At 42.2% G+C, this 27,936-nt stretch overlaps 1 protein-coding gene and 1 long non-coding RNA gene across 4 annotated transcripts in view; one reads left to right on the top strand and one right to left on the bottom strand.

Moving 5' to 3' along the window:
- Positions 1–8: 8 nt before the first annotated feature.
- On the top strand, positions 9–27,936 carry NLN (neurolysin). Of its 2 annotated transcripts, none has more exons than XM_081929375.1 (13): positions 9–283; positions 5,736–5,992; positions 6,403–6,551; positions 13,946–14,053; positions 14,504–14,606; positions 15,409–15,569; positions 17,081–17,216; positions 18,037–18,403; positions 21,470–21,671; positions 22,635–22,821; positions 23,577–23,705; positions 24,861–24,997; positions 27,470–27,936. In XM_081929375.1, the coding sequence occupies exons 1-13, from the start codon at positions 24–26 to the stop codon at positions 27,599–27,601; spliced, it is 2,328 nt and encodes a 775-aa protein (XP_081785501.1). In that variant the 5' UTR covers positions 9–23; the 3' UTR covers positions 27,602–27,936. The 2 variants fall into 2 exon arrangements, with proteins under 2 accessions (XP_081785501.1, XP_081785502.1); XM_081929376.1 differs by having other exon boundaries at positions 77–243.
- LOC309379909 overlaps positions 14,060–27,936 on the bottom strand; it is a 50,276-nt gene continuing 36,399 nt past the window's right edge. Inside the window, exons 4-6 of one of the 2 annotated variants that reach the window (XR_014172659.1) lie at positions 25,634–25,734; positions 16,464–16,629; positions 14,060–14,309 (exon numbers count right to left, since the gene is read on the bottom strand). This is a non-coding gene — a long non-coding RNA (uncharacterized lncRNA). Of the gene's footprint in view, positions 14,310–16,463; positions 16,630–25,389; positions 25,735–27,936 lie in introns of those variants that run through there. The other variant, XR_014172660.1, reaches the window with a different exon arrangement.

Below are 27,936 nucleotides of genomic sequence, written 5' to 3'. Positions count from 1 at the left end.
GAGACCTGGCCCGGCGGAAGTGAATGCGCAGCTCGGCTGGGCGGCGAGCGCGCGAAGCGGCGGCTGCAGGCGCACGTGGGGGGAGCTGTGCGTGCGCCCCGGCAGGCGGCGAAGGGAGCTGGGAGCGGCCGGCGCGTGGGAGCGGAGAGGGGGGCGTCCTTGGCTGGGAGCGGGGCTGCTTTTCCTCCCTCGGCGTCCCTTCATGCTGTCCTTGGGCGTCTCCGCGGGCCGAAGCTTCTGCAGGTACCCGGTGCAAGAAAGACCTCGCCTCACCTGCGAAGGAGTAAGGCGGCAGCGTCTCGGGAGGGATCCGTTCGCCCCGCGTGGGATCTGAAGGACGCTGGTGGGAGGGGGTCTGGCTGTCTTTTTTCCTCCTGGCCGCAATATCTTTTGTGTGGCACAAGTGCATTAAGCGGCCATGCCCTCCCTTCCGCGGTGGGAGTAGCCGTTTGGTAAAATCGCTCCTTTATAGGTTAACCTCCCTACCGCCTTCCCTTGAACTGTTTCCAGCGCCCGTTTCTTCCTTCAGATGCCAAGGAAGAAAGCCATACCTTATTCTTAAGGGTGTTTCCAATAGACGCAGAGGAGGGAATCGCTGCGGTTTAGGAGTTGCCATCCCTGAAAAAGAAGATCCCACCCCACCCCACCCCACTTCAGCCCTCCTGAACATATTGGCCACCATCTCCCCACTTTAGGTGCCACAATTTTAGCAAGGCTCGGGCACTCAGAATGTGACGGAAACTATCGAACATGCAAAAAGAAAAAAAGGGGGCACACTATGGGAATCTATTTATTGTGACATGAGCCTTTGCAGGCAGCAACCTGCATTAATGTGGGATGCATGCAACGAACATCTTATGTACTGTATATTGAGTCCACATGTCATGATTTCAATAGCATTAGATTTCTAGATTAATCTTTAAGGGACCAATTGGGTGTATGCTTTCACTGGATTGCAGTTTGAGAAGTGGGATTAAAGAGCACCCAAATGTGCCTGTTTGACTGCATGAGATCCCTTACTTAATAATACAATACAGTTTCTGACACACCTTAATCTAGAACAGTGACAAAAGGGCTCAGTTCAGTAATCATTTAGCAAAAGCATTAAGTTGCTCTTGAATTTTGGAGTTATTTTTTTTGAAATGTGCTTAGCTGTGTTTGTAACAGACATGCTTGTATATTTAATATATGATTGAAAAACCTGTAAAGCTATTGTTCTTGTCTTTAGGAATTAGAGTGATTATAACAGTCTGCCTATATATAATATGCTATGGTCCTATACTGTACATATTTTACAGTGATTTTACAGGCTAAAAAAAAAAGAATTTCTAAGACACTATCTGTGTTACTAATGAGGGTGCTTGCAGGTTTTAGATGCCATTTGAATAAGCATGCCTCTGTGACATATTCTGAAATAATTGCTTTATTCCAGCAGCCATTCCTTTGTCAATTTAGTCTTGCCTAAATCCATTAGTGGACCTGAATTTACATAGTTCTGCTTAGGATCAGGCAGTAAATCAGTGCATGTTAAATATCTGATACATGAAAGACAGATTAGTGAATCTTACAGGAGAACTTAGATATGTACAGAGTGTCTTGAGTTTGACGTAAGTAAAGTTCCATCTCTACACGAGGCATAAATAATGCAGTGCTGCCTGTTGTCCCGAAGCCGTTCTTCATATTTTCAGCAGTGCTTCTCTCACCAGTCCCTATGAAAGTCACTTTCTAGTACTAGAGATGAGAGTAAATGGCCTTTATCATTGGTTGAATGTTTGTGGGATAATGCTTGGTTAGACTTCTTAAGGTCAGAGAGCGAGTGTAGCAAATGAGTTTAGCAAATGAGAGCAACAGAACCGTCCTCATTTTCCTTTATATGTGCATGTACTAGTTGCAGTGGTTGATTGCATGGCCAAGGAACGCCACATCTGCAGAAAAAGTTTTTCAAGCTCTTAATATGGAGATACTCTGTGAGCACCCTCCAAAAATAGCTAGCTGTTCATCCTGCTTTTTAATTGAAACCCACAGAGTGTGATCTGATCCCTAAGCTACGCCCAGTCCTAAATTCCCCTTGAATGCCCAACACAACATCAGTACAGTGAATTTATGCCAGGTGATCTCACTCTAGATCTCCTTTGGTTTTTTATGGGATGCAGTGATGGGGAACACTGCACTTGCTACTCAGCTAACCCTTGGGCATATTTCAGAAGTACACGGACCATGCAAGATTGACAGTCCCTTGATTCTGTGAACCTGTCAGAATTCATCCCGCTAGTGCGGTTATTCAATAAAAGCTGTCTGCATTAGGTGTGTGTGTGTGTTCTCCAGATGTTAGCGCTCCTTTCTGCCATTGTTACTCAGCTTGGATGTCTTAATGGTTAGGGCCCTATAATGAAAGAAGGCAGTGGTGTTTGTCACCCTACCAGGGCTTTGGATCTGCAACTTGTCTATGGCTCTGCCAATGGATAACAGCTCAGTGTTCTCCTGTAACAGCCCCTTCAGCAGTTACGGTACTTCCGGTGGGGCTTGATAATAAGGTATGGTGGGGGAATGGAGTAATAAACTGATGCTCAATACAGGTGAGACAGAGGTGATGTGGTTGGGTAGCTTATCTGCACAGAGAGTTCATGTTGTACTTGACACAGTCACCTTTTGCCTGAAGGAACAGGCTCGCCACCTCAGTGTTCGCATTGATGCATATTTGTCACTGAGGGCATAGGTTGCTTCTGTGGCATGAAGTGCCTGTTAGCAGCTTATATTGGTGTGCTAGATAAAGTCTGCACACAGAGAGAGTCTAACCACAGCGTTCCGTGCTCTGCTACCCTCCAGGTGAGACTGTAATGTGCTCCATATGACGCCTTTGAAAAATGGCAGCTGGTTCAGAATGCAGCGCCTAGGATACTAAGTGGGACTGGTTGTCATGATCACACCACACTGGTGCTGTTGTAGTGGTAAAGCTGGTTTTGACCTTTAAATCCCTTTACAGCCTAGGACCAGCCTATCTCCTCATGTGCCTACCCAAATGGTAACATCTTCAGGACCAGGGGAAAGAAAGGCCTTCTCAGTAATGGCATCCAGTCATGGAATGCTGTCCCCAGAGAGATCTGCCTGGCAGCTGTTTTGTTGTCCTGTCAGTGCCAAGCAAATACCTCCTTGTTTTCCCAGGTCTTTTAGAGTTAATTTTATCCCTGCTGATTGTATTTATATGGTGATTCCTGCCTTTTAGTCTTAACATTTTCTGATTATTACCTGTGCCTTCCCCCCCTTATTCTTTCTTGTTCTTTTTGCATTTTCCTTTTATGCAAATCACACCAGCAATGCCTGTTGAAGGACAGTATATAATTTTTTAATACTTTTTAAAATATTTTAAACAGGCAGAGTTGCCATTTTGTCCCTGGCAAAAGGGTTGTTTGCAGGATGTTCTTTGCTGGCACGGGATTCTGTCCCTTGTCTAAAGAGAGCCCTGGAGTTTGTGGCTGCAAGGGTCAGTTGCTGCCCTTGTAACCATTGGGCCATGGAGCCTATCGCGCAGTAGATTCTGTGTGCTGGTAGATTGCGTCTTGGTGGGGCATAGACTGGATTCTGTGATAATCTTATGGCGCACCTGCTTTCATCCACTGTTGACTGGTTCCTTCCCTCCACAGGGTACTGCAGTAATGGTGGCATTAGCAGGGATGCAGTGGAGTGGCTGCTGGCATTGTTTCATTTTTCTTCCTTTATGCCGGTATTGTTTTGCTTTCTGCTCTGCCGCTGGGAATACATAGGATCACAATTACTTGATGCTCCCACCGGATTGCTCTGCCCATCTTTTTGCAAGCTGCCAAATTCATTTTCACTTCTCCTGTTTATCAGGGGACTGCTTTGTTGGAGAGATAAGTAATTTGTATGTTTTGACGTTTTAATCCATCGTTTGTATTTCCTGGCATTGCTGAGGTTCAGTTCCCAGGGTCTGGAGGTCTGTCGTTAAGATTAAATTTCAGCTTCACTTTACATTGTCAGGTTTCTCATGGTTACCTAAATCCTGATAACAGTTGCCATAAAAAGGTCTAATTGAAATCTGTGGTTGGAACTTCACTCCGCCCCTCAATAGCAAGCTTAAATGTGTTTTGGAGCATGAATTGTGGGATTGTGAGAACTCCTTTGTTTATTTATCCCTTGTACTTTTAGAGAAAATTGGAATAATGAGGGGGCAGTGGCCTGCTGGAAGCTTAGAACGCAAATTTAGCCTTGGGAACAGAACTATTATGGGTAAGAGAGAAAACAGAAAAAAATACTTTCTCCATACTCAAGCTGCTGCCAAGCTATTACCTAAACCTTGTATGTCAGACAGTTTCCCTCCTGAAAGGCTATTCTCCACACACTGCCTCCCACACACTTGGTTTTCCTAAAGTTCTTTTTTCTGATACTACTATTGTTCCTATTGTGTTACTATTGTGACAAACTGTGGAGGGGGTTGCCTTACTGACCAGTCCCCATTTTTTAATTTATAGGCTGCTACCAGGCAGAATAGGTCTTTCTCTCTGTGCGAGAGAATATATGAACCCCAGGGTGATATGAAACAAAGTTTTACTTAAAATAGACCCACTGAAATGAATGGGCCTAACCTAAGCTTGGCTCTTTCCTAAAATGGATTGTTTGGCACTATCTTCTTCTTCTTGTTGTTGTCATTGTCATTTAGTCGTGTCTGACTCTTTGTGACCCCATAGACCAGAGCACGCCAGGCACTCCTGTCTTCCACTGACTCCCACAGTTTGGTCAAACTCATGCTTGTAGCTTCGAGAACACTGTCCAACCATCTTGTCCTCTGTTGTCCCCTTCTCCTTGTGCCCTCCATCTTTCCCAACATCAGGGTCTTTTCCAGGGAGTCTTCTCTTCTCACGAGGTGGCCAAAGTATTGGATCCTCAGCTTCAAGATCTGTCCTTCCAGTGAGCATTCAGGGCTGATTTCCTTAAGAATGGATAGGTTTGATCTCCTTGCAGTCCATGAGACTCAAGAGTCTCCTCCAGCACCATAAATCAAAAGCAGCATCTCTCTGATTCCAGTGTCTCTGTGGTCAGCCAGAAAATTCCTAAGAGGGTAGTACCACCTTTTTAACTCTACACCTACATGTCAAAAGAATGAGCCAATTTTATCCAGCTATCTCTAATGAAAAAAAGGAGTACAGTGGTACCTCGGGTTACATACGCTTTAGGTTACAGATGCTTCAGGTTACAGACTCCGCTAACCCAGAAATAGTGCTTCAGGTTAAGAACTTTGTTTCAGGATGAGAACAGAAATCATGCTCTGGCGGCAGCGGGAGGCCCCATTAGCTAAAGTAGTGCTTCAGGTCAAGTACGGACCTCCGGAATGAATTAAGTACTTAACCTGAGGTACCACTTTACTGTAATTTCAAAAATGTTTATTCGGAGACAAAGCCTTTAAAAATATGTTTATTCATCTTCATCATAGGAGTCTGAACTCCCCAGACACTGGTTGGCATTGTTGAGCTACATCTGAATATATGGTTTCGCCACACTATATATGGATTTACCTCAAATTTTCTATCCCCTTCCCCAGTTTTCTTCTGGGCCTTCATGTCTCTAATCCTAGTCCTCATCAAAACATTTCAGATGTATAAAAAACTTCAGAATCTTTCATCTCACCTCCACAAGTGCACCTGTAATTTCCAGTTAACCCATTGACTTTTTGCTATATTGCTTCTTTTGCTATTTAGCTTCTCCCCTCCTTCTGTTTACAGGGCAGGTGGTCCAAGGGTTTTACTCAGAATGACATTAGGAACAGAAATTACTTCAGCCTTCAAGGCCTCATCCTGTAGTGCATCAGACCGAAACTTCTTGAAATGGGATTTACCGCCAGAGCAAATTAGAACAAGGACTGAAGAACTTATCAAGAAAACAAAGCAAATCTACGACAGCATTGGAATGCTTGATATGGAAGAGGTTACTTATGAGAACACTGTACAGGCTTTAGCAGATATAGAAGTGGAGTATTCAGGTAATTGTGACATGGCTAAGTATCAATTTCAATTTGCACCAGAAGGGGAGAGACTAAATTTGTGAAATAAGATTTCTAAGTACAGGTGCTTATAGCTAAATATAACAGCAGGGGCATGATAAAGTATGGAATTAGATTTTCAGCAATGTGATTTTATAACAACTTTGAATTGTGCAGGCTAGGTAGGAAGTTGACCATTTAGGGCTTTGCATGCATATGGAATTAGCCAAGAAAACACTTTTTCTGCCTGACATTCTACGAAAAGCTCAAACAAATATTGAAATAGAAACAGGGTTTTTTTAGAAAAACATTCTAGATAATTTGTTCATCCAAATGACTAGTACTGAGTACTGCTGTTATACACTGTCTTTTCTTTATTTTGGGGTTGTTTATTTTTGGTTTTCTTTTAGTGGAAAGAAGCATGCTGGATTTTCCACAACATGTCTCACCTGATAAAGATGTCCGTGCAGCAAGCACAGAAGCTGATAAGAGGCTTTCTCACTTTGATGTTGAGATGAGCATGAGAGGAGATGTATTCCAAAGGGTTGTCCATTTACAGGTAAAACAGTAGGGAAGATTACTTGTCAGCCATTTGCCTAGGTGCCTTATAATGCCAAGTCTTACAAGAAGTTCTGTCTATGTGTTCAGTGCTTTTTAGCATCTCTGTTAAATTTTTTTTCTTAAGAAATGGAGAGATAGCTGTGTCTGCTGTGGTTTAATAGAAAGCTGGAAGAAATGGTTAACACTTCTCAAGGAGAATTCAGTAAGAAGAAATGACCTGTGGTTTACACAGCTGCTCCAGGCAGTGGGGGAAAAAGGGATTGCAACGTAATCAATTAAATATGTTTTCATTTCGATGGTTGGATATTTCTGATCGTTTAATATTTCCTTAAAATAAAACACCCGTTGGCTTGCATCCAAACATCACACAAGAAAATCACAAACCAAAATAAATCAGGAAGGGGGAAAATCGCAATAAAAGCAAATCTAATAAAAACAATTTCGGCATTAACTCGTCAGATTAAGATCAGTACCAAAAGAAAAGAAAAAAGCAGAATAAGTAGGACTGCCCCTGGCTGTCATGGCAGATTTAGCTGAGATTCCTGCAAAATGGGTTTGGACTAGATCACCCACAGGGACCCTTCTGACTTTACAATTATGTGGTTCATTGTATGTCTCCCCCTGCATGCGCACACACCAGGGATTAGTTCCTGAGTTTATGGAGTTGAAGTGCATTTTCATCCAACATATCTTGCCAAAATGAATTAGGCCCCATCAGCTGCTAGAACTTTTCTATAGGGATATACTAGAATGTTGAACAGAATATCCCACTCTTTGCTCAGGCCATTTTTACAGCACTTATTGAAATACTTTATTGTCACTTGTGCAACTTGTATACAGTGAGATTACACTTAGCCCTGTACTTGCTCTAGAAACTGAAGGCCATGGAATATTTCTCCACCATTGTTTGATAACTGGAACTCATTTTCTCTGCACCTAAATAAATCTTTTGTAGCTGCAATCTAGGTCAATTAAGAAAAGCTTTGCTATAGTTAGCAATGGGTTTTAGCAATGCTTTGGCTTGTTAGAAAACATTGGTCGTGTGCAGGAACAATGCAGTTCTTTGGTGATGTTAACTTATTGCACAACATTCAGATTAGATCATCCTTTGTATACACTTTCATCTCAAAGTAGTCACTTATGTAAGTGGCACATGTAGACAGAATAAGAGGCTGATATGAAAACAGGCTGATACAATTCCACTGCTGAGCATTTGCATAGGCCTTAATATAATATATGTTATTTGCTAGTTACAGTTAAGTATCTATTGTTAGCAGTGTACAATGATAAAAGTAAAGACTAACCCTGTTTTTAGGCTTATCGTCTACAAAAGCTGCTTGTGAATGGTGTTGCAAATGCTTTATTTATTGGAGATGCAGCTTTTACTATACGGTGAAATGTGACCACTTGTGTGGGTCACAATTCGGTTATCTTCATTGTCATATATTTTAATCCTACTGTAGCATTTTTACTTTTTTTGTTTCAAATCAAAATAAAGCAGGATTTTTTTTCCAGTATTTATGATCATGTTTGCGTTAATGCTGTACTTGAAGAGCCCATGTCTTACCAAAATTCCCACCACTCTTTTGGTTACTTGCCTTGAATTGCTTTTTAAAAATGTTTTGCTGTCAACAGCTTTATTTTGTTGTTTGAACAGGAGGGACAACCCATTATAAACTGCTTCTTCTAGTCCTGGTGACAGCTGAATTACATTTGTGACAAATTTCTACACAATGCTCAGTCAGGATGCCTCTGTCTAAAAATGATGATTCTCAGTAGGAGATTCCGTTGCCTAGAGGGGTTTTCCTGTAATTTAATTCCTGTTTTGCTGATGAGCAGAAGGAAGCCTCTAGTGTGATCTCTTTGGCTAAACGCTTCATCTTCTATTTGTTGAATTAACATTAACATTTTATTAAATTTCTTTTTCATCATGTTGGTATAAACGTATATGAAAAGAGGACAAGATAAACATGGGTAGAAAAATAAAAGCTAAGGGGTGGACCTTTGCCAGCATTGTCTGTCCTCCACAGTGTAGATCTTGTGATGTATAGGACTGGGAGAAAATGGCCTTCTAAAGTTCTCCAGTTTATTTGCAAGTGGGAGGAATAGGGAGGAGGCGTAATCGGGGGGGCGGGGAGGAATTCTCCAACATTTTCAGAGTTAGAAAAACAATTCTCAGAATAAAATTATTTTATGGGAAATTTTGGTTCGGAAATTTTGAACTCAGTTACATTGCTAGGTCATCTGGAAGGAAGCAGGGACCTAAAAGGATTACCACATCACTTCTACCAACAATATTAAAATGCCATGGGCTGCCACCCCTGTTTGCATTACTCACCAACCCCACCTACCTGCCACCCTCTGCTTTGCAGCTTGCCCCAAGGCCCTTTCTCCAGTTCAAAAGCACACCAGTGCAAGTAGATAAATAGGTACCACTGCGGCGGGAAGGTAAATGGCGTTTCCGTGTGCTCTGGCACTCATCACGGTGTTCCATTGTGCCAGAAGCCGTTTAGTCATGCCGGAAAGCTGCCTGTGGACAAATGCCGGCTCCCTCGGCCTGAAGCGAGATGAGCGCTGCACTCTGTAGTCAAGTTTGACTGGACTTAACCATCCAGGGGTCCTTTACCTTTTTTTTTTAACCTCACCCTACCCTATCTTCTTTTCTTCCCATGGTGGCAGCAGTAGAGACTTTGTTCCTCTCTGTTTTGGTCCCCCACCCACCCATGAGCAGATGTGGTGAGTGTCCTGACTCCCACTTTCAGACTTGGAACTCAAACTATTAGTTATTTCAAAAATCTGTATGGCATCCCAGCTTAGAGCAGTCTACAGGTTACATGGTTCTAAGGCAAAGCAGAGCTCTATGGCTACGCATAAGCTAGAACAGCATCCCAGCAATTGACATGCCCTTTGGACTTTCCTTTTGAAGAGTGGAGTGGGCACAGTCATTCACATGGCTGAACTTCTGAGCCTCAGGACTAGCCAAGCAAGCTCCTCCTCCTTCAGGTTGGCTGATTTTGAAGGGTCTGTTAAGTGATGGTGCCGTTATCTCTACATCCTTGGAGACAGAGGTGGAGATGGCTGGGCTTGGCCCACAGTCAGATTGATCCTTAAGTACCTCCCCTGATTAGGATTGACAGCAGGTGGCACCCAGACGTGGGTCTGGTGCTATATCAGTCAGCTGTAAGGTAAAGTCAGGGTATCCAATGGTGCTGAGGAGGCGTCATTCCTCTGACAACATATTTGGCTCTTCCCCCAAGTCTGAGCCTCCCAACTCCCAACCACTGGGACCCTCTCCAGGGTTAGAGTCGTCCTGTAGATCCTGTGCATCATTTTATATAATGTTTTTCTTTATTGTTCATGGTACAGAAGATACATTTTGAGAAAAGGATCCTTTGCATTTTGACCACTGTCTCCCAGCCCTGTGGGCTCCTCCCCTGGATCAGAGTCTTCCAGCTCCCTGAACTCCTCTGAGCAATGAAGAGGGCTGATTTGCAGAGGACCCTGAGGAGAGCTGCAGGATGGGCTTGAGAGCTTGCTTTCTGATTCACAGGAGTCTGATGCTGAGGATCCTAGGGAGGGTCCAAGTTTGTGGGGAGGGGGATTTCCCTCAACCTACTCTTCACGTCCTGCCTTCCTCTCCATTGCTGTTGGAATCTGCCTCTGACAATTCCACTGTGCCTACCTGCCACTCCCTTCACCTCTGGAGTTGTCAGATGCTGGGTCTAGCCTCATCTCTCCAGAGGGGGCTGCTCCACCTGTCCACCCCTCGGGAAGTAGGGACACTTGCCCCATCACTCTTTTCCTAGAGACACCAACAGAGGCACGAACAGATGGAAGGGGGTTCAGCCTTTCACATGGGGAGCTAGATTGCTTGCTAACAAATGGAATTGCTTGCCATGCTAAATCGCCCACCCTGTTTCCTTATCATAGGATTGAAGGGGGTGTTGGATCAGCTTCTTCAGCTGAGTAGCCATGTCACCTGCTGTGCCTTTATCTGTGCCACTAAGTATGTGTATTGCCTACTGTGCCTTTGAATAACACACTTGCATCTGTATCACAATAATCTCAGCATTAAAGCTTTTGGAAAAACAGGTCACCCAAGTCCACATTTGTCAGCAAGTGGAAGCCAAGACGTCTTCCTCCTCATCTGACTAATCCCGTCAAGATATCTCCATGGTTTTCAGATCACCGGCAGCAACATTTCCTAAAAACTAGATTAAAATGGAAGGATATATAACAAATAAAACTGGGCAGTATACAAAACAATTACAAATGTAGGAGTCCCACAAAGCTTGGATAAACATATATGTTCTTAAGAGGCATTTCAAGGTCATTAAAACACAATACCCAATCATCCAAAGCATCAATCCATGAGGTTAAAAGTACTTGATGCTGGTACTGGACCACAAGTTGAGCCTGAATGTAAATTGGGGGTGGGGCTCCTGGGAAACCAGGATGAGCTTGGGATGTCGGAAATCCACTGATGCGGGGAATAAAGAGCTACTCGGGTAGGGAGAGGCAGCACCAGTGGCAAGGAAGCTTGTCAGTCTCCATCTATAAAAAGATAGATGCTTAGAGAGGAGGGTTTAACATATTTAGAAGGGCTAAACATATATATTCACAAAAGCAAGTGTTGTAGGACTCCAATTCTCATCAGCCCCAGAGAGCATGGCCAGTATCAACTGTGATGAGAGTTGTAGATCAAAACCGCATAGAGGACCACCTTACCCTGTAAGAATACAGATCTGAGAGGCTGAGAATACAGGTTGAGAGGCTGAGTGAAACCTGCCTTTTGAGACCCTGCTTGAGGCAAAGTTTTTGAGCAGTGATAACCTTTTCTAGGAAACAACTTTGTGTTGCTCTGTTCTGCAGCTGAAGAACAGAGATTAAAGGAATGTAGCCTTGCCTGAAGTATGTGTAGTTATCGCCTTCCACCTTTGCCTTGTGACTGGATTTGCCCACAATCCCATCAGAATTAAGTGCCCTGTGTTAAGAGGACAGAAGTTAGTTGAATGCCCGACACACCAAAGAAATCTGGACAATGTAAGGAATACTGCTGTTGTATAATGCGGCATGGATTAGCTCCAAAATGTACTAAAAGTACTATCCAGTGCTAGGTCCAACTCAAGAGTAAAACCATTGAAATTAATGAACATTATTAATTTAGGTTCATTAATTCAGTGGGGATATCTTAAGTAGAACCTAATTGGATACAGCCCTGATGTAGAAAAGGGTGCTGACATAAAACAAGAAAAGTGTTCTCTTTTCCAAATGTTGAAAAATAATGTCTTTCGGGTTTTACACAAAGCTCTTTTTGTGTGTTCCACCTACATACAAATCGTGTACATAAGCAGGGAGAGCAGATGAGTTTGCTAAACTCTGCCCTCCCCCCCCCCCCCCGCCGCCACCATCTAACTCATGGAGGGTGAAAGACGGAAGCAGTGAGCCTCCCCTATGCATAGAGGCTCCCTGCATGATTCAGAACCCTCCATAGCAACTGGAATTGGGCACTGACTACTTGCTGCGGCCAGCGGATTTAATTTATGAATAACTCAAAACGAAGTACAGGAGTACCTCGGATTTAATTTATGAATAACAACTCAAAACGAAGTACAGGAGTACCTCGGGTTACAGACGCTTCAGGGTACAGATGCTACAGGTTACAGAAATAGTACCTTGGGTTAAAAACTTTGCTTCAGGATGAGAACAGAAATCGCGCAGCAGCGACAGGAGGCCCCATTAGCTAAAGTGGTACCTCAGGTTAAGAATGGACCTTCAGAACGAATTAAGTTCCAAACCCGAGGTACCACTGTACTGGAGATTTTGGGTTGGCATAGTGCATTTTCTCCAACGAGCAACATCTCTGCTCATTGTAGCTTATCCATTACCTTGGATATCCTCCAACCCTTCTATTAAGTTGTTTATTCATACTCTCTTCCCTTCCTGTTCTGAAATGTGCCCTGCTCAACAAAGTGCTGATTACTTAAGTGTGTTGTTGCAAGCTCTCTGTATTAGGAGATGTAGAAAAGGAAAAGCTAATGGTTTGTTTGCAAACATTTGAATGTAGCTGGAGACAGGAAGATACCTGATAGATGTTTCAGGCACGGTGTGTGTAAAAACTTAAACCATTTCTCTGCTTGGTTGGCCCTAAACACCCTGATGGTTAATTTAAATGCTTGGAAGTTGCTCCTTCCCACCTCTCCACTGCCACTTAGTTCCAAGTAAGAATGCATAGATGGCAGCCCAATTTAAAAATGCCTTAATCTCTGAGCAGTGTGTGATGACCCAGCTGTAACATGAAACGTCGTTGCTTGCCCCTTAATGTTTGCTCCCTGTGGAAAAGCCCAGTGTGGCAGCTGGCATGCTTCGCTCTAGAATTCCTCAAACAAAATCAATATTTACCCAACAGTATTCTGCTAGTTAACATTTTATTCTCACACACCATGTGCATGCTTGTGAAGCAGAGGGGCAGCAATTTTTGCTCACACCACTAGGCATGACTGAGTGAATTAAACAGGGTCCTGTTCTCCGCCCCCCCCCCAAGTTGTGCTATAGTCCTCATTCATGTCTAACCTCTTGCTAGGTGGCTTGCACAAGCTGCTGCCCATTTGTAATGTACTGATAACACCTTTCAGGATTGTTGTGTGTGGAGGATTGCTGAATATATTGGTCAGATCTACAGCAGGGGTAGCTAACCTGGTGCCCTCCAGGTGTTGTTGGACTACATTTCCCATCATTCCCTGACCACTGGTCATGGTGACTAAGGTTGATGGAAACTGTCTTCCAACATCATCTAGAGGGCTACAGGTTAGCCACCTCTGTTGTAAAGAATGACAAAAATGGTTTGTACATAGTGTTAACTTTTGGGAAAACATTCCTGGTGTGTTGTAGAATGCTGATAACTGCATCATTAGATCAATGTGAAAAAAACAATATTTCACACACACACCAGAAATGTACAATTCAAATAAATAGTGAATACTGTCTACCTCGGTTCATTTTGCAGATGAGGCACAGGCAGTGGTGGTTGCCAATGTGAAAGCACTCACCTGACTGCCCGTTGTTGTTGAGGTGCAAACACCCTGGCGGGAGCACTGATTTACACCACACCAGTCTCCCCACTGTACCCCCTTGCACCTCCCAGTAAGCAGGTGATGGGAAATCAGGTCAATGCCCCGCCAACTCCTACTGGGCATAAGTAAACTCTTTCAATATTGGACAAAAGATTAATGTTTTATTTAGTAAAATGCCTGATATAATACGTGTGTGTGTGTGTGTGTGTCCTCATCCATGATGCAGAAGGAGACAGCCAACGTTCTTCTTATTCCTGTGATGCTCACTGAGCTTTTAATATGCTATGAAATGGCTAAATATCATCTACTTTCATTTCAGCAAACATGTGACATTGAGACTTTAAGGCCTGAAGCCAAAAGATACTTGAAGAAGTCAATAAAAATGGGGGAAAGGAATGGTCTCCATCTTCCTACAGAAGTACAAAATGTAAGTATGACATCCACAGATAGTAAAACAAGAACATTCCAAACAGTATGGTTTTTGAGTGATTGGTGGTTTCCTTAGACAAGAAGTCCCAACTGCCTTATCGGGGTTCCTGACCGTATGGGGCATTCAGGCTGACACACTTCCACACTACCTTCAGAGCTTCACAGTAAACAATGGAAGAAGCATGCCCAGTGACAACGGAGGTGGCATACCTTCCTCCATCCCTCTTCGATCCAAGCTGAATGCAGGAAGAAAGCTAGGATCACAGATACAGAAGTATGCACTTTAATTGACGAATTTAAACTATAGATACATGACTTGAGTAACTCAGGCTGATATATCGAAAGTGCTCTTTGTCCTTGGCAAATAAATTAGCATGTTAAAACTGTTGTGCTATTCTGTTTGTTTTTAATAAAGGTTATCCTTCTCCCATCTTTCTCTCCTATTAAGGAAATCAAGATGATAAAGCAGACACTGAGCGAACTATGCATTGACTTCAGCAAAAACCTCAATGAAGATAATACATTCCTGATATTTTCTCAAGATGAACTTTGTGAGTGTGTGTGTGTGTGTGTGTATTTACCAATTGCTGTTGAGAGGAGGTGTATGAATTTTGTATTAACGCTATCAAATGATTAAGTGTTATGCTGCTAAGTCTTCCAGATATGTGTAAGCATTGTCTCAATCAGCCGTCCTCAATCAAGTACCCCACATACGTTTTAGATGCCCATATTGGCTGGGGCTGATGGGACTTGCAGTTGAAATCATCTGGAGAGCTCCAGGTTGGGAAAAGCTACCTCAGATACTTATCAGCTTCACCTGTTGAAAGTATAGTTAACATCTTGCTCTCATTTCCACTTTACTTGCAATGACCATTTCCCCATAGCTGTATATTGTTAGTTTCATCTTATTTGGGCCATTTTGGTGGATGGAAGAATGTTTTAACTCTAATTGCTTTTAGATGATGTAACTGTTTTTAGAATGTTTTTGTTGCTCATAGTGAATTAACATGTTTACTTCAGTTTATGCTGTTAACATGTATGTATGTATGTGAGAATGTATGGACCAGGAGTGTGGGACCTGTGCCCCTTCAGATGCAGCTAGACTAAAACTCCCATCATCACTGACAATTGGCCATGCTGATGGGAGCGGGAGTCCAAAATATTTAGAAGGCTACAAGTTCGTTAGGCAGCTAATAATGGAAACCGTAGGGTTGTAATTTAAAAAATGTATGTTGACAGTAGAAATCAGCCGGGTAATTAAACAGTTGTGACGATTGCTATGTCAAACATTTGTTGTATTGTTAAAGAAAATGTCTGAAAAGTATACTTTTTCCTATATCCCGTATTCCTCAGGTGCCCTTCCTGATGATTTCATCAGTAGTTTGGAGAAGACTGAAACAGACAGATATAAAGTTACCTTAAAATATCCACACTATTTTCCTGTTATGAAGAAGTGCAGTGTTCCAGACACCAGAAGAAGAATGGAAGCTTCTTTTAACTCCAGGTGTAAAGAGGTATGAGAGATTTGTCCCACCCATACCAAAGTGAGATAAAATATAGGAACAATATGACTGATCCATGGCCACCTGGCTTGGTGGACTCATTTTGATTGTTTTCTCACGATAGTAGCCTATATTATCCACAGCTGGAGAGGGGAACTTGTGGCCTTACAGATGTTGTTGGATTCCAGCTCCCATCAGCCCCAGCCAGCAAGGCAGGGGGGATAGGAGATGGAGTCCAGTGACATCCAGACTGCCACAGAGTCCCCATTTCTCTTCCATAGTGCATTGGGAAATGAATGAGTACAGTAAATTCACTTTTTTTAAAAAAGTGGTAATCTTCAAATTCTACATATTTACAAAAATTAAAGATAAATAAATCCTAACTTCCATTGCCTATATGGGTTACTCATTTAACAACTAGAGTTTTAGTACTGATGTACTCCAAGAGGTACACAAAGGCAAGTTAAGCTTGCTAAATGCTTTGGAGACTTCGGTGATTAAAGATGCAGCTGAGCACAAATTCAGAAATGAGTTAGCAGGAAAAAAACGTGGACTTACATGTTTTAAAGAAGGTGAATAATTGTCAAAAGAAATTAATAATGCCATAATGAGACATTGGTTGTTGTGTCTTACATTTATAAATAATTTGTTGGCAAGTTTCAGAATTAAGATAACCATTCCAGGAACTGAGTAGCATAAAATTGGCCTAATTCAAAGGACAGCATGTGAAAGTGCTAGATTTGTTTCACTTTTCTTTTGAACTTTTCTGAAAACTATTAAAAAACCCAATTATGTGGTCAAATAAGCAGTGGATCCCTAAGAGCAAAGAGGAAGCTTATGTACGTATCACAATAATACATATAAATTGATAATACTATAATAATAATACATATAAATCTGCCTTACCTTGAGTGGGACCATTACAGTAGTCTGTCTAGTTCAGTACTAGATCTCAGGTAGAGGTCTTTTCCAGTTCTCCTCCATGAGATCCTTTTAAATGGATATTCCAGGGACTGAATCTGGAAACTTTCACATGTAAAATGCATGTTCCACCAATGAGCTACAGCCCTTCCTGAATTAAAGCATATGTAAATTGTGGATACTTGGCTACAAAACATAAGGAAACTTTTTAAAAACAAACATATATATTTTTAGCGTGTTGGCATTCTCAAAAGTTTGACGCATATTTTGTTCAAAATGTATGCAATTGCTGTCAAAAGTACAGTGGTACCTCGGGTTAAGTACTTAATTCATTCCAGAGGTCCGTTCTTAACCTGAAACTGTTCTTAACCTGAAGCACCACTTTAGCTAATGGGGCCTCCCGCTGTTGCTGCACTGCCGGAGCACAATTTCTGTTCTCATCCTGAAGCAACGTTCTCAACTTGAAGCACTATTTCTGGGTTAGTGGAGTCTGTAAACTGAAGTGTATGTAACCTGAAGCGTATGTAACCTGAGGGACCACTGTACATTTTATTCTTTGCATTGTATGAAATGGCTTAAAGCCTTAATTTTTATTTTCCTAGGAAAATGTTAGCATTCTTCAACAGCTGCTTCCTTTGAGGGCAAAATTAGCGGGAATTATGGGATACAACACATACGCCAATTTTGTTCTTGAGCTGAACACTGCACAGATCACAGACAATGTTACAGCGTTCTTAGGTTTGTTTTTATTTATATATGCAAAAGTATCAAACGTAGTACTTGAATCATGGGGTAAAATTTATTGTGAAAATTTACTGGGGGCAGGCAAAGAAAAGGATCTGATCAAGTATTTTCAGCATCTTTTTTTCTACTCCAAACTGTATCTTTCATTTTCTCTGCATATATATTTGGAGAGTATAAGAGAATGAGAGTGTGATTTATGAGATTTAAGAGGACTTCTATAACATTACCTAGCACTTGCTTAACCATTTATTAGTTATAAGTAGAAGTAAGCCAAGCAGTCAAGAGCACCTGGTTAACATCCCTAAATTTTATAAATCTGTCTGGTGTCTCATTATCTACAGGCTATGGAAACAGATATTCCCTAATGACAGCAATCCAGATGATTAGGATCTGTTAGGAACTAACTTGCAGGAAATACAGTTGTTGTTTTTAATGGAGTTGCTCCTCTAGTAAATGCTTTGCCAGCCTTTAATTAAGAAGAAATTACTTGGGTATTAAGCATTCAGTAGGAATTAACTAGACAGTGTTCTAAAACAGGGGCTTATTGATATATCACATCAGTATTGGTCGTATATAGTTAACTGCATTTGATGTTTGTTCTTGGCCTTCTGTTTCTGTTCGATCAAATAGAGCGAAGAATGAAATGGTTATAAAAATGTAACTGCTGCAGTAATGTAAGAAAATAAGAGCCCTGCTAGATCAAATCAAAGGCTTATCTAGTCCAGAGGTCTATAGACATCCAAATGCCACTGGGAGCCCTCGAGATGAAGACAAACAAGCTGGCAAAAGTAATTGTAATTCTTTCTCTTTTCAGATGACCTAAGCAATAAGCTGAAGCTTTTGGGTGAGGCTGAGAGAGCGTTTATTCTAAACCTTAAGAAAAAGGAGTGTGAAGAAGCAGGGTTTGAATACGATGGCAGGATTAATGCATGGGACCTTCATTATTACATGAATCAGACAGAGGAGCTCAAATACTCTGTGGATCAAGAAAAGCTGAAGGAGTATTTTCCCATTGAAGCCGTCACAGAAGGATTACTGAATATTTACCAGCAGCTGCTTGGACTTGTATTTGAACAAGTGGATGGTGCTCACGTTTGGCATGAGAGTGTCACACTTTACACCGTAAAGGACAGCTCAACAGGTGAAGTTTTAGGGCAGTTCTACTTGGACCTGTACCCAAGGTAACTTTATGATTTATAGCTAAAATTAGTGGCGGCGGCTTTTCTTAATGGCATATATATATATAGCTCTTCTTTCAAGAATTTCAGCGTGGTGCATGTGGGGTATCTCACCTCCCTATTTTTATCTTCCTCATGACACTCTGAGGTAGTTTAGGCTGAAAGAGCATCACTCAGTAAGCTCACTCAGTAAGCTCCTCTCTAACTGTGTCTTCCCCAACACAGTGCCCTCCAGATGTTGTTAAAACTACAACTCTCAGCATGGCTAACTGTCAGGGATGGTGGGAGTTTCTCCAAAACACATGAAAAGCACCAGGTTTGACAAGGCTGCTCTGATCACTATATTTCACTGGTTCTTTTAATGAAATTTTTATTTACCATAAAAAGTGTTCTCTAGTTAGTCAGCATATGTTTACACTTTAAAATTTAGTTTTAATGCAGGTAGTTAATAAAAAATAACAGATGGCAAGGACCATCTTATAACAGACATTTCCCTTATCTTTTATATTGGAAAGAAGCCTCTTCTAAAGGGGCTGTTGCAATGTATATCAACTAACTACAAAGTATGTTTATTTCTTTAAAAGTATGTTTATTTCTTTAGAGCAGTAGAGTTGGCTCCAAACTTAGTCATTCTTTAGAGTAAGGTAAAGGTAAAGGGACCCCTGATCATTAGGTCCAGTCATGACCGACTCTGGGGTTGCGGTGCTCATCTCACTTTATTGGCCGAGGGAGCCGGCGTACAGCTTCTGGGTCATGTGGCCAGCATAACTAAGCCACTTCTGGCGAACCAGAGCAGCACACGGAAACGTCATTTACCTTCCCGCCAGAGCGGTACCTATTTATCTACTTGCACTTTGATGTGCCTTTGAACTGCTAGGTTAGCAGGAGCAGGGACCGAGCAACGGGAGCTCACCCCATCACAGAGATTCGAACCGCCGACCTTCTGATCGGCAAGCCCTAGGCTCCGTGGTTTAACCCACAGCGCCACCCGTGTCCCTATTCTTTAGAGTAGCTATGCTGAAATCTGTGGAACTACTCGTAAGAATGTCTGAGCTCAGAGCCAACCCACTTCTCCGCTCATGTGCAGATGCAATTAATTTATTAATACACTAGGATTTCTTGAATCAGTGACAGCCTTGGTAAAACTCATTATTTTTAGAAGATTATAGTGTGGCTGATCACATCTGGTTATTTGTGGATGGAAAGCTGAGAGCCTGGCTAAGATTTGTGCCATTCCTTGTGGATGCTCACAGTTTCCCCCCAAAGGAATAACTCTGGGAACTGTTGTTTTCTTTGGCGTTCATATATTTAGCAATGACCTCTTTTAACACTGCTTCCTGCTAAATGCTACTGGAATTCAAGGACACAGGGCAGATCCTAATGCAACTATGACTGCCAAGTGCTGCCAAAGTTAGTTTGTTTTGTATTTCCAATGTCCCTTTATGGCACGTGCCTCAAAGCTTAAGGTGTTTTGCATCCCTTAGTCTATGAAACTGAACACTTGGACGGGATTAACTTCTAAACCTCCTCAGGCAGCCCTTTTAGCTTGGCTGTAGAACAGAAAACCAGGTGCTGTTGGCTGATGAACCTGCCAAGCCAACATATCTAAATTGATATAGTGCCCGGTGGTTTCACTATGCTTTGAGGGATTGCTTGTTTTTATTCCCTGTCGTTCATTTCTAAGCATAGTTTTCTTGAAAAGGAGAAGGAATAATGTTTAGTAGGAAATCACGGCACTTAAGTTTTCTTCCTCATCAGGGCTGTGGCTTACTTTCACCACAGTGTCAAATCATGGCTTAGTAATAGAGAAAACCTCTGTGGTGTCTGCAACCTTTGCTTCCGCTCTGTCACCTGGTTCACACACAATGCTAAGCCAAACCATGAACAAGCAAACATGCAGGTTCTCAATAAAGGATTGTGGCTGCTTTGCTCCTCCTCTGCTCCTGCTGCCATGGGCTAAGCACCCCATCTTTTTAGAAGATATTACAAGAAAGAATAACTGCACCCCAAAGGTGTAAAGGTAAAGGACCCCTGACCATTAGGTCCAGTCGTGGACGACTCTCGGGTTGCGGTGCTCATCTCGCTTTATTGGACGAGGGAGCCGGCGTACAGCTTCCGGGTCATGTGGCCAGCATGACTAAGCTGCTTCTGGTGAACCAGAGCAGCACACGGAAACGCCGGTTACCTTCCTGCTGGAACGGTACCTATTTATCTACTTGCACCTTGACGTGCTTTCAAACCACTAGGTTGGCAGGAGCAGGGACCCCGTCGCGGGGATTCGAACCACCAACCTTCTGATCGGCAAGTCCTAGGCTCTGTGGTTTAACCCACAGTGCCACCCGCATCCCCGAAGGTGTATTGAGAACCAAATGTTTCTTACCAAGACACTCATATCTACTTCCCTTCTGTAATGGCGTACAAATGCTGTAACTCCTAGAAATGCCCAACACTCAAGTAAAAGGATAAAGGAGGGGGAATATGAGGGCAGAAGTCAAAAGGCAATAGGCTCCAGAAATTATAATGTGGTAAAACATCACTGATGGTCTGCAAAAGGTGTTGCGGGGAACCTTGTTGCAACTGTGATAGTCAGGAACATTATGGAGTTTAGTGCCATGCACTAAATATGCACTTATATTCACAGTTCCAAAGGATAACATAATTAGATTCCATTCCTGAAATCTTTTTAAACATTAAAGGGAAAGGCTAATGCTTTAGGGAGTAAGATCTGTCCTTTTCCCTGACTAAGGATAGCTTACGTAAAACTGACACAAGGAAGCAGTCAAAAATTTCCCTCTTGGTATCATGTCAATTTCAGGAAAGAAAGAAAAAACATTATTTTATGCGCTTATATTCATAGAGCTGATGCTGTTGTTGTTCGGATACCAAGAATGGTGGCACGCGCGCGCTCTCTCTCTCTCTATATATATATGGAAATGTGAAATGCTTCCTTGTTAATAGCTATTCCAAGAAAAGGAATGTTGTTCTCTAATATTGGTAAGCAATGCCAAATGATTCACTTTTTCATTGTGGTAGTTTGCTAAACATGCTTTTGGCCTATTTCTTACTCAGAGAAGGAAAGTATGGTCACGCAGCATGCTTTGGACTCCAGCCCGGCTGCCTCCTCTCTGATGGCAGCCGAATGATGTCAGTAGCAGCCTTGGTAACCAACTTCACAAAGCCAACACTGGATCGCCCATCACTGCTGCGACATGATGAGGTGAAAACCTACTTCCATGAGTTTGGACATGTAATGCACCAGATATGTGCACAGGTTAGTGGCTGCCTTGTTCCTCAGACAAAATAGTAAATCTTCTAGTCTGGTTCTGTGAACATGAGCTTCCATTTTGAAAGAAGACAACAGATCAAAGAGCTGCATGTCAACTTCACCCCAACTGAAGAAAGAAAACTTTTGTTTCAAATAATTCAGAATTAATGGTAAATTTGGATGGGCTCTCCATTTACTTAGAAATATTTCCCGTTTATAAAGTTTCTTTGTATATTTCAGACTAAAAGCAATCCTTGGTAAATCCTGATCCCATGAATGTCAAGGGCAGGCTTGCTAACTGACTTTAGCAGAGGTGCCATCCCATCCCTGATGACTCCGGTCATTAGGAATAGAATCTGCTTATACCTGTGGAACCACATCTTCAGTTCTGATTCTAGAGTGCTACAGTGGGCCACCTCAGATAGAAAGACTGATTTGCCTCTGTGCATAGATCTGGCAAACGACCTCCAATTCCACTGGCCCCCACACATCTCAGTTATGGCCCATGTGCATAGGTCAAAATTGCTCAGTCATTCCCTATTTTCTGGGTGTTGACTGTGCAATGTTGCCCTGTGCGTGTAATATTTTATGCACATATAAGAACCAGTGTGGTATAGTGCTTATTAGGACCTGGGAAAGCAAAGTTCAAATCACTACTCAGCCATGAAGCTCCCTGGGTGACTTTAGGCCAGTCTTCATCTCCTAGCTAAACCCACTGCGCAGGGTTAAGGATAAAATGATAAAGGAAGATGGTAGACTATTAATAATAATTAGGCTGTAACTTGGATGCGCTGTCCCCATGCATAAGGGCTGGATGAGCCTTCTTGTGTTTCATCTGACCCATTCCAGAATGTTGGAAGAATGGCTTATACAGTGTTTGTATAAACCTATATGTGCATATATAAAAATCTTTTGCAAAATCGACTGTATGTACACTCATTGGTTTATATTTGTTCTCCTCTTTCATAGACTGACTTTGCTCGGTTTAGTGGAACTAATGTGGAAACAGACTTTGTAGAGGTACCTTCACAAATGTTTGAGAACTGGGTTTGGGAAAAAGAACCTCTACAAGAAATGTCCAGGCACTATAAAGATGGCAGCCACGTCCCAGATGATCTCGTTGAAAAACTGGTAGCTTCTAGGCTAGCCAACACAGGTATTCCCTTCTCTCTGTGTTTCCTCCCCACCCTCTCTCTCTCTTGCTGCACAAGAGAGTGAGAAAAAGCATCCTTGACATATTCTGAGTGAAAGTATGCTATAAAATGACAACTGAAAGGACAGGCAAGGAAGTGTGGATGAGCTGCACTGCTCTGAGCTCCTTCGGCTGTGTCCCTCCCCCTCTTAGTTTCTTTTTATGATATTCTTTCACTCAAGGATGCTCAGGCTTCTTCCAGCTCATAACACATGAATGCATCCTTGGTTAGTTGAACCTATCGAGTATCCCCCAAATTAACTCCCCCCCCATTTGATATTCTTCACTTTGTAAATGTTTTTATGGACCCTGTTTAGTTTTAGTTGGAAAGAGGGGAGGGGGGCAAGGGGAACTGCACAAACCTCAAGCCTACTCTATTCATCTCCCCACCCCCGATATAATCTAGGAAAGGGGATATCAGATAAAGAGGACCCATGTCTTACAAGCAGTTTGTCCTGTATTTAATATGCATCCTATTAAAATGTAAATTTACCACATTTTATTTTTTGTTTGTTTGTTTGTTCAGTTCTTTCAATTTAAAGTGGATAATGATATTTCCTCTGTATAATTCTACTCAACTATAAGTACTTGATAATCTGTTTCTTTCTTATGCTCCTTTCCTAGGCTGGAATTTACAGCATTTGCATCTTAACAAACCTCTCTTGCTCTTTTCTTGCCGATTAGTTGAAAATTGTGTTTTGATCCTCTTCTTTGTCTAGGTCTTCTGACACTTCGTCAGATTGTGTTGAGCAAGGTTGATCAGTCTGTCCATACAATATCTTCTGCTGATCCTGCTAAGGAATATGCTAAGTACTGTGATGAAATTTTAGGAATACCTGCAACCCCAGGTATGAAAACCTGACGCTTCTATTTTACTTTATAAACTCTTTGTACACTCCATGTTACTTTTTTTGAACACCAACTTTAAAAACAACAAACTGTTACAACATTCTTTTCTAGGAATGATGGATGTTTTGCTTGATTTTTTAATTTTGTCACCTTAGGCTTCTTTGGGAAGATTATATATATATATATATATATATATATATATATATATATATATATATATATATATTTCTTTCCCCTAACACAGAAAACCTAGATACATAGGGTTGAATCCAGGATTCTGTGAGCAGAGTTCTGCTTATTAAACAGGGTTTCTTTGGTGTTGGCTCCTCCTGCATCTCCTAAAAAGTGCTCCAAAGGTTGTGGGGGGTTGCCTGGAACAGTGTGGGAGATGGCGCAGGGAATTACAGTGGGAAGGAAGAAATTGACAAAAATAGCCTCCCCTCTGTTGAATTCTCCTTCAGATCAAATGCCTTAGTATGAACAGGTCAGGCCAATGAACTCAAAGGACAGCAAAGTGTTATACCTCTTCTCTCCACCACAGCCAGCATTCTGTCTCCCTTTTCTCTTGTCAGAGCCAAGCAAGAAGAGAAGGACTTAGGCAGTCTCCCGTCTGACTGTGCACTGCACAGTACCCTGTGCTGAGAGTTGAGGATCACTACCAAAGCTTGGAGACAGCACCTCGTATCCTAGGGCAGTTTTGGGGGCTCCAGGAGGGCATGCTAGCAAGGATACCTGCCCCAGGCTGTCCACCAGCCAAGCACCTGGGTCCGAGAGCCGCCATTTTAATTTATTTCAGTGCCCCAGATTGACACTACATCAGGCATTCTTGTGTGCCCTTGAAGCACACCCTCACTTTTCTCGTCAGGTGTACTCCATCCACTCTACTTCACTCAGAACACTGGCAGGTGGCAGAAGAGGCTGGCTCCCCAGGAAAAGGTTCAGAATGGTCAAGAGTACTGTCTTTCATGTACATGATATTTGCTTCTCTAAGATGTTCTCATGTATGTGGAGTTCTCCCATGATTTGGCTAGGCCAGATCTGCTTGACTTCGGAGATGTAACTATATCAGATGCTCTTCTCTGAAACATTCTGTCTAAAGCCTGAATGTTTTATCCGTGTCTCCCATGTTCCCTTTTCTTACACTGCTTTTAAAGGTACAAATATGCCAGCTACCTTTGGACACCTGGCGGGTGGCTACGATGCCCAGTACTATGGCTACCTATGGAGTGAAGTTTTCTCAATGGATATTTTTTACAATTGCTTTAAGAGAGAAGGAATAATGAATCCAAAGGTATGGAAACTTCCTTTATGATGCCTGCTACAAAGTTCAACCAGTTCAAGGTTTTTTTGTAGTCTCAAAAATATGGTTTACTGGAAAGAGTATAAGGGACGTGGGTGATGCTGTGGGTCAAACCACAGAGCCTAGGACTTGCCGATCAGAAGGTCGGCAGTTTGAATCCCCACTACAGGGTGAGCTACCGTTGCTCAGTCCCTGTTCCTGCCAACCTAGCAGTTTGAAAGCACCTCAAAGTGCAAGTAGATAAATAGGTGCCGCTCCAGCGTTACCTATTACCTAGGTAAACGGCGTTTCCATGCACTGCTCTGGTTCGCCAGAAGCGGCTTAGTCATGCTGGTCACATGACCCGGAAGCTGTATGCTAGCTCCCTCGGCCAGTAAAGCAAGATGAACGCCGCAACCCCAGAGTCAGTCACCACTGGACCTAATGGTCAGGGGTCTCTTTATCTAGAAAGGATATAACTGGGAAGTTTGAATTCACAGGCTTTTCTACTCCTCCATGAGAGGTCCAGAAGGTGGCAACACGAGAAGAGGCCTTTTCTACAGTGGCTCCCCTTTGTGGAATGCTCTCCCCAGGGATGCCCACCAGGCGCCTTCATTATTCACCTTTAGGCACCAGGAGTAAACGTACCTCTTCTCCCAGGTCTTTGGCTAATTGACATCCGATGCCCTTTTCTTATCCAACATAATAATGGGAGTAAATGTTGTTTCTTCAGTTCCCTTTTGGAAAACCTGCTGTATAGAATAAAGACATGGAATTAAAAAGAGTACTGGAAAAAAACCAAAGTAACATGTCCTGAAGGTTTTGCATCTTAAATGAACAGGCAAATGTGAAACAGAAAATGGCAAACAAAAACAATACGAGATCAAAGAGCAAGTTAGAATACATTGGAATAGGCACGTGAAAATAGATACGCCTTGAGGCAGCTCTGGAAGTGTAGGAGGGACTGGATCCTACTAATGTCAGGGGGCAGTGAATTCCAAAGATAAGGCACCGCCAAAGAAAGCAGACAGCAGCATGAGACATCAGATGCAGTTTTTGGTCTGACTGGGAGACGGGCACCAGAAGAGCTCAGAGACATACAGAAAGACAGACAATAAGCAGCAGCAGCAGCAAGCATTCAGAAATAAGATGCTGAAGTGAATTTAATGGAGGAAAGCGAGTGCATAGAAAGGCAAAAAAAGATATTTACAAAAGGAAGCAATGCCCAATGAGCTGCAAAGAATGGATACCAGTGATTTTAGCAAAGGGAAAAAAATAACAAAAAGGGCAATGTAATAATCTAGTCTGCTTCTGCATAGCTGCAGTCTAACATTACAGTACTGTGGCCTGTAGTTCATACACAACTGTACTGTTTCATTCTACAGTGGTACCTTAGGTTACGTACTTAATTCGTTCCAGAGGTCTGTACTTAACCTGAAACTGTTCTTAACCTGAAGCACCACTTTAGCTAATGAGGCCTCCTGCTGCCGCTGCACAGCCGGAGCCCTATTTCTGTTCTCATCCTGAAGCAAAGTTCTTAACTTGAAGCACTATTTCTGGGTTAGCGGAGTCTGTAACCTGAAGCATATGTAACCTGAGGTACCACTGTATTCACTGTGTGGGTCCTTCTAGTAACATGGAAGCTTATATATGTCATTAATGGATGACTCCAGGAATATTCAGCATTGGAAAGGGCCAATGTACTGGTAAGTAGGCATTAGAAATCACAACATGGCAAGGGTCCTCACTTGTGGATGAGTTAACATGTAGACAAACCCTTATACTAGGATCAGTGGCAAGTGGAAGAACATTTTTAGACCTGTGTGCAGTGACAGTCACAGGTGGTAGTTCTGCTGCGCTCAAGTTATTTGGGGGTGGCAGCCTGGTAGAGGGAATTATTTGTGGCAACTCCTACATTCTGCAATTCCCTCCCCACAGAGGTGTGTATAGAACCTTAATTGTATAGTTCCTGCTATATGCTAAATATGCACCTCGTTGGCATTCACCTGAGATGTATATTGTCAAGACCCACCCTATTCCTGTGTTTGTGATTTATTTTAAACTGGTTTTAAATATTGTTCCCTATTGGGGATGGGGCACACTGCCATTGCAGTTTCAGCCCTGTCCTCTGACCAGTCATGTCAACTGATGGGCCAGTGGGCGTGGCTTGAGGGAAAAGCGCCAGATATACTTCTTTGCTCACTTCAGGTTCTGTAAACATTTAAAAAAATGGTTTTCTGGTTGTATGATAACTAATGACTTTCGGAATCCCCAGGAGGTCTATGTCAATCACATTGAGGAGTGACATTGGAGAGGCAGGGAGCAGATCAGCTTGTGATAAAACAAAAATAAGTCATATCAGCTGCATGCCAAGACCACATTCTGCTTCTATTCTGCACAGGCTTCCTTTGCCTCTATTTATTGTAGAATTAGAAAGTTCACATAAACATGAAATGTCAACCTACCAATTTTATTTTATTTTAGGCTGGAATGAAATACCGAAACCTGATCCTGAAGCCTGCAGGCTCATTAGATGGAATGGACATGCTCCAAAACTTTTTAGGTCGCAAGCCAAACCAAAAAGCCTTTTTATTGAGTAAAGGATTATATACTTAATAAAACTATGGTCTCCTTGTAATCAGATGTCACCTGGGGGAATTAGTCTTGAAATGCCTGTTGGTTTCATGTCCTGAAAGGTGAAAGCACAAGAGTTTCTCATCAGCAAAGATCTAATTGTTTTTTCTAATGTTTTTATTACTGCTTTTCAAAGTTCATAATTCTCACTGTCGCCTCAAAATCCACACTAATTTTTGTAATGTACTTTACTGAAACTCTTGCTTTTTTAATTAGTAAATTATATGTGGAATGTGATGGAGTCATAAAATGAAAACAACATTGTTGTATTTTTTTTTAATCAGGTACAGGTGTTGAATAAATACAACATAAATATT

The sequence above is a fragment of the Podarcis melisellensis genome, assembly GCF_964234715.1.
Source record: "Podarcis melisellensis genome assembly, chromosome: 11".
Lineage (NCBI taxonomy): Eukaryota > Metazoa > Chordata > Lepidosauria > Squamata > Lacertidae > Podarcis > Podarcis melisellensis.
This window is presented reverse-complemented; position numbering and strand designations above follow the sequence as displayed.

Coding starts and splice junctions, on each gene's coding strand:
- NLN (XM_081929375.1), top strand. CDS start 24: ATGCGCAGCTCGGCTGGGCGGCGAGCGCGCGAAGCGGCGGCTGCAGGC. Junction 6,552..13,945: donor AAAGGGTTGTCCATTTACAG/GTAAAACAGTAG, acceptor CTTTCATTTCAG/CAAACATGTGACATTGAGAC. Junction 14,054..14,503: donor TTCCTACAGAAGTACAAAAT/GTAAGTATGACA, acceptor TCTCCTATTAAG/GAAATCAAGATGATAAAGCA.